Source organism: Octopus bimaculoides, chromosome 11, assembly GCF_001194135.2.
Source record: "Octopus bimaculoides isolate UCB-OBI-ISO-001 chromosome 11, ASM119413v2, whole genome shotgun sequence".
In the NCBI taxonomy this organism is placed as follows: domain Eukaryota; kingdom Metazoa; phylum Mollusca; class Cephalopoda; order Octopoda; family Octopodidae; genus Octopus; species Octopus bimaculoides.
Window position 1 is genome coordinate 47,390,706 of NC_068991.1, and position 6,780 is coordinate 47,397,485.

Consider the following 6,780-nt stretch of genomic DNA (forward strand, 5'->3'; position numbering starts at 1 on the left):
TGTAGTTCATCTGAGACAATTGCCCAAAGTTCCCTGCAGTGAGATTGAAACTAAAACAACATAATTGAAAGGCAAGCTGCTTAACCACATTGCCATGGCCTACATCCATTTACATCTAGGAAAACTATACATGCAAAAAAAAACAAAAAAAAAACAACTTTTCAATCCCATACTTTCATAAAATTGTCAACATTTGGTAAAAATTCAAAACCAGTAACTTTCATTTCTCTAATATTTGATTTAAATATTTTACTACCAAGTTTTTTGCACAAAAAAAACAAAAAAACAAAAAAACTTGCTATTGAAAAGTAAGGTACAAATTATCATCTTTCATATACAACTGCTCCTATTACAAAAACCTACAAATAGAAAAGATATAATGACTTCACAATTTCAATCCATTGTAAGCATTCAAGTTTCCACTTCATTGTACTATTATTTTTGCATACAAAAAATAGTTTTAATATTTTTAATCTTTTAGAAACTTTTAAAACATCAACTGTTTTTTACTTTTACCATCTGAAACAGATTTTGCTGATTTCGATGTTTCTACTGTGTTAGAGCGAAAAGTTTCAAGTTGGAGATCAACTGCAGATGTAGTCTGGCTGCTGGGGTTATGTACTCCCTATGGAAGTCCCACAGGTGCCACTGCTCTATCTCTATGAAGCTCCACATCTACAATGCGTCAGTCCTCTCCATTCTCCTTTATGGAGCAGAAACATGGCCCCTCTTTAAGATCCAAGCTAAGAGGATCAACAGCTTCAATAGCAGAGCCCTGAGAACCATCAAGAACATCAGATGGTACCATCACATTTCCAACAAAGAACTGCACGCATGCATGCATGCATCAGCCCTCAGCCTCCCACCTCATAGCTATCCATTGTATGCGCTGGTAAGGACATGTCCTAAATTTCCTACTAGGTCATCATACCAGGACTTTACTCTCCTTTGACACAGCAGTTGTGAACTGGGAGAGGCCTTGTGGCACGCCCCACATCAGATGTGATTGGGGAAGATCTCCAGAGGATCGATGTCACCTTGGAGGATGCAAAGGGACTGGCACAAGACCACCAGTGATGGAGAGCACCGATGGACCAGACCAGTTCTATGCATGGTGAAGCTTCTGGGACTACTAACTTGGAATGATCCCAACCATATCAGGAAAGAGCATGAAGCCAAGCCAAGCCATGTTCTTCTACCATTAATTCACTTAATCATGAAATAGGAACGACGCTTATGTTAACCAAGAAGCCTAAGGTGACCAGAGCTACACAGCTTTCTCAGGAGTCACATGACAAACAAAAGAAAAATAGAAAAGTATATCATAGATATACTTACATTTAGTCTACTTGAAGTGCTTCCTTCCAAATGACCATCTCGCTCGGAGACAGGAACAAGATACTTTTGACATATTTTTTGAACACGTTTGTGTAAATTTTCAAACTCTTTGAAGATGTCAGGAATCTGAGGTTTTGACGGGCGTCCCTTTTCTACCTTCATTAAAAGGAACTCCCAAACAGTAATCACAGTAGCCAGGCGAGGAAGCACAATTTCCATCAGTTCTTCATCTTCACATTGTTTAATCAACTGAAAACACAAAAGTAGCCCATATATATGTGTGTGTGTGTGCGTGTATGTGTATACACATACATACAGTTAATTAAATGAAAACAGGGTTACATATACACAGACAAAGACATGCTAGTGACACTTTACTTTCACCTCTTGACAAAGACATGAATGCCCTCAAGCATTGAGAAAGGCATGAAAAACACATAATTCTATTTCTCATCTGCTCTAGATTTTAGTTTTTGTGCCTGTGTATATAGGAAAAATCATCATTATTATTATTATTATTATTATTGGAAACACAAACAAATTTATGAGTACACATCCGACTTGTGCTGAATGTGCCACTGACTGGTTCAGTGATCAATAAAATAGATGTAATATACTACGAAAGTCAGTTCAATTAACAATACCCCTTCTACTTGACTAGTAAAAAAAAAAAAAACTGTAAGATTGGTAGCAAGCAGATGATTTTATCAATCTAATTTAATACTGTATTTTATTCCCCACCAGAGTCAAGTTTTGCCTTTTCTTTCTCTATAGTGAAATCTAATCTTTTGGACGATAAGTGACAAGGAATTAGCAATGCTCCGTCCTGTGTGTGAATTTTCTATTTGTGTTTTTGTTGTGCTTCTGTTCAAACTTTGGAACTTATTATTTAATGTAACACTATGCACGCTTCTTATTTTTCACCCATTCCATTATATATATAACAAAAATTTGTATAGAGAAAATCACATCTTTAATTGCAGAATTCACCTTACAAAGCCGACTATTGTTTCTGTTGTATTAACATATTTAGATATAGAATATATCATTGAAATTAATATTTCTGAAAATACATGTTAACATTTTCAAGGTGATCCAAAATTAGTTAAATTCAAAGTGAACTAAGAAAATATTTCCAGTATTTGGCATTAGGAAGGGCATCCAGCTGTAGAAACTCTGCCAGATCAGATTTGGAGCCTGGTGCAGCCATCTGGCTCACTAGACCCCAGTCAAACCGTCCAACCCCTGCCAGCATGGAAAGCGGACGTTAAACGATGATGATGATGATATACAAATGCATGCAAAAAGAATGCCAAGAACTATATTTCTTCTTAGCATTCTTTTTGTATGGCAAAGTGTTTCATGAAAGGCCAATAGCTGACCATGCACGTACATCTTCCTTCTTCACACCATTTTGTTCAAGGGAAATGCAAAGTGGTAATACAGATTGGCATCAGTGTTGTTACAGACAAATTAAGGATATAAAATACTGGAACAAATACTAAAAGATATTTTGCCCGACACTCTTAACAAATTTACCAATTCACTGCCCTGGTCTGGTACGTTATTTTAATGACCCAGAAAGATGAAGGCAAATCTGACTTTGGTAGGATTTGAACAGAGAATGTATGGAAACAGAACAAGAATTGCATGTTCTAACAGTTCTGCAAATCCAGTACCTCAGATGTAATCTAATATTTATGAAGCATTTTCTTCATTGAAGCAATTGACAACGGTCTCCATATTATGCATATGGAAAAAGAAAATTGGTTTTTACACTATAAGGTTGAAGTGCATTTAAATTTAAACAAGGCCTTTATAAGAACCAACAGATGATGATTTTTGCTAAGAACACAATAGAAAGGAGTCTAAAGATACAGTTTGAATAAAGCAACAGCACTAATAATAATAATGATGATTTCAAACTTCAGCACAAGGCCAGCAATTTTGGGGGATGGGGTAGGTCACTTACATCAACCCTAATGTTCAACTGGTACATATTTTATCAACTCCAAAAAGATGAAAGGCAAAGTCAACCAGCTATTTTGAGAGAAGGGAGGTAGTCAATAACATAGATTCTAGTACTTGACTGGTACTTAATTTTATTGATTCCAGTATTTGATTGGTGCTTTAATTTATCAATCCCAGAAGGAAGAAAGACAAGGTTAACCTTGGTGGGATTTCAACTCAGATTGTAAAGGGCTGGGACAAATACCACAGAGCATTTTGTCCAACATTCAAACAATTCTGTCAATCCACTGTCCTAAGAATAATAATATTCAACAGTTTCTAAAATAGACACATGGCCTCAGATTAGGGGATGAGTTTAGTTGATATCATTGACCCCAGTATTTGACTGACACTATATTTTACTGGCCCTGGAAGGATAAAAGACATAGTTGATGCTGACAACATTTGAACTCAGAACGTGATAATGAAGTATTATCATGATAGTTTAGATAAAAAGATTATTAACCAACACACATACATATTGCATTAAACTCTACTATATGTAAGATCATAATAAACATGTAATGCAAATCACCTCTTTTAATCTGGCTTTTCTTTTAGCTGGTGTTTCATGAAGATGGTGTCCAAGCCTCCGCCCGGGTCCCCGTGTTACATGACTGGATACATAACTGGTTGGAGTTGAACTGGTGAAGACAGTAGGTGCAGTACCACCACTAACACCATTGCTGTTACTTGTTGTTGTTTCACTACTGGGGAGGCTTGTGGTTGTGGTAGTAGCAGTAGTTATCGTCACCGTTGGTGTTGTGGTGGTAGTACCAGCTATGCATGTCGTCGTTGCTGATGCTAGTGACTTCAAAGAACTGCTGGTGGTGTATGTGGAAACTGAAGTCCTTCCCGAACCTGATGATAACCCTAAAAGAGAGTCTTGAGTATTGCTGTCCTCGGAGAGATTTCCACTGCTGTTTCCCATGCCATTTACAGTAGTATGTTGTAAAACTGGAAATGGAAAGAAGTAATAGTTTTTGTTGTTTGTATTTTTTAAAGACTGAAACATATTGAGGAACCATTCAGATTACATTTCTATATTGCTAATATGAAATATTTGGTTGGTTCAAACTAGTGATATTTCTTTGTTGCCCAAACTCCTTCATATCCTAGTATACAGGGGAAGGGATTGTTTTCTCCCCCATAACAGTTAAATACAATTATGAGAAACACAAATGTTTTTTTTGTTAGGAATGCAGCAAAAAAGGAATCAATAGAGACCCAATAATCAACAGAGACTTCAATAAGGTAAAATACATATACAGGGTGTCCCAAAATCACTAGACCATTTTAAAATATAACTTTTTCGCAATTAATGTTTCCAATTTATTTTTGTTTGTGACTGACATTTAGTCCTTGGAAATTAATCATGGAGAAATTTACAACAAAGCAAACAGTAAAAATAAGTCTAATTTTATCTAGAAAACCAATGATCGATTGTGCTAACCCAAGGAAGTTACATTCATCATTTTGAAGTCACAACCAACATCTAAGCAAACGATACTCGACTTATTCCAGTCGTTTGAACAACATGGGGTCGTGACTGGTTTACCATGTGTGGAAAGGTCATGTTCAAGGAAGTCTCAGGACAACATTCAGTGTGTTTAGCAGGGCATTGAAGAAGAGCCTTTAACATAAACATAAAGGTGGTCCCAGCAGCTGGGCATATCCCGAAGCTCACTACAGAGAGTTTAAAAGATGTTGAATTTATTCTCATATAAAGTGCAGCTGGTGCAGGAACTGATGCTAGTAGATTATCAGGTACAGTTAGTGTATGCTGCCCAGAACCAAGAATTGGCAGGGCAAGGTGATTTCATTCTCAACCTCATGAAGGGTAACAAGACCCACTTCCATCAAAATGGCTTTGTCAATAAACATAATATCCAATTTTGGAGGACGAAAAACCCAAGAATAACCCACCAATGTGAGCTGCACCCTGGAAAAGTAACACTTTGATTCAGGGTAACTGCGGAAAAAGTTCTTGGTCCTTTCTTTGAGAATGAGGCAGAAAACACTAACTGACACAGGCAAAAGGTATTGGGAGATGCTGGAACATTTGGTGTATCCTACTGTTGAAAACACACCAGAGGTATGGTGACAACAAATTGGGTTTACTGCTTATACAGCTTGCCTTATGATGGAGCTCTTAACCCATTACCTACCAGTGATCTCATATGAGATCACTTAAAAATTACAAATTTCGTAATTATCTGTGAATATTTACACATATCTAACCTTCTTGCTATATCTACTAGGTATATTTTTCTGATATTCAAATGTTATTATGAAATGTTATTTTGATCATTCCAGCGTGTTTCTAAGGCTGTTTTATGCTAGAAATCAAAGTTTCATAAAAAAAATTCCAGTTAATAGAATTATGGGAGGGAATGGGTTAAGGTAAATTTTAGGAAGGAGGATAGTTTCGAGAAAGTCAAGATTCAATAGGCTCTCATGTTCACCTGATTTAATGGTTTCAGACTTTTTCTCATGGTGATACCTGAAAGACAGAGTATACCATAACAAATCTCAGACCATCCAGCAATTTAAGGCTAACATCCATGACGGAATTGAAAGAATAAACCAAGAAACATTATGAATGGTGATGAAACTGTCTTTAGAAAGAGCCTACCATTGTCAAGAACAAAATAGTGATAATTTTGCATGTTTTTTTCTTTCTTTCTATCATGTATTAGCCAAAATGTTACTTCTACACTGATAACAATAAAATAAATTTTTTAAAAAATTTCTCTTGAGAAAAGAAAATATCTTACCTTGGTTTCGCAGTTCAAGTTCATCTTCAGCTGAAAGCTGGCCATGGGTTGGGTTCAGACGATAATGTCTGGCCAGACCAGCTCGGCCAATGTATGCTTTGGAACATAGTTCGCATTTAAAATTCTTTGGTTTAGAAGAACCCAAACCTAGCAAGCAAAAACAGATAAGTAGAGAAAGAGATCAGTAATAGCATTTAAGAGAAATAAAAATATATACAAAGTGGTATAAAAAAAGTTCCCAGACTAGTTCTAGAGCATGCCAAGAAATGGCAGCACATGGTTGCGTGTGCAGTGAGAGCAAGCAGTGACCTTCACAAGGCAGTGTGCTGGGTGACATCCCTGTGTTTACTTTACAAGTTTTGAAATTTGTGTTTTTGTGATCATGTGTATGTTGTAGTCTGCAATTTTTGTCATGGACAGGAAGTTGGAACAAAGAGCCAACATAAAATTTTGCATCAAAGTCGGGAAGTCTGCTATAGAGACATTGACATGCTTCAGCAAGCTTACAACAACAAGGCAATGGATTGTAAGCAATGTTTTGAGTAGCATGGGTGCTTCAAAAGTGGAAGAATGTCCCTGAAAGACAATGAACAATCTGGAAGACCTGCCACAAGCAGCACCTCCGAAAATGTGGAGAAAATGCACCAGCTTGTGC

General features: G+C 36.7%; 1 protein-coding gene across 1 annotated transcript in view; it reads right to left on the minus strand.

Annotated features, from left to right (window-relative positions):
- Positions 1 to 6,780, minus strand: part of LOC106870838 (uncharacterized) — a 28,834-nt gene that overhangs the window by 3,677 nt on the left and 18,377 nt on the right. The window contains exons 2-4 of the mRNA XM_014917068.2: positions 6,126 to 6,272; positions 3,884 to 4,305; positions 1,339 to 1,587 (exon numbers count right to left, since the gene is read on the minus strand). Of these exons, the coding sequence (XP_014772554.1) occupies positions 1,339 to 1,587; positions 3,884 to 4,305; positions 6,126 to 6,272 (818 nt within the window). The remainder of the gene's footprint in view (positions 1 to 1,338; positions 1,588 to 3,883; positions 4,306 to 6,125; positions 6,273 to 6,780) is intronic.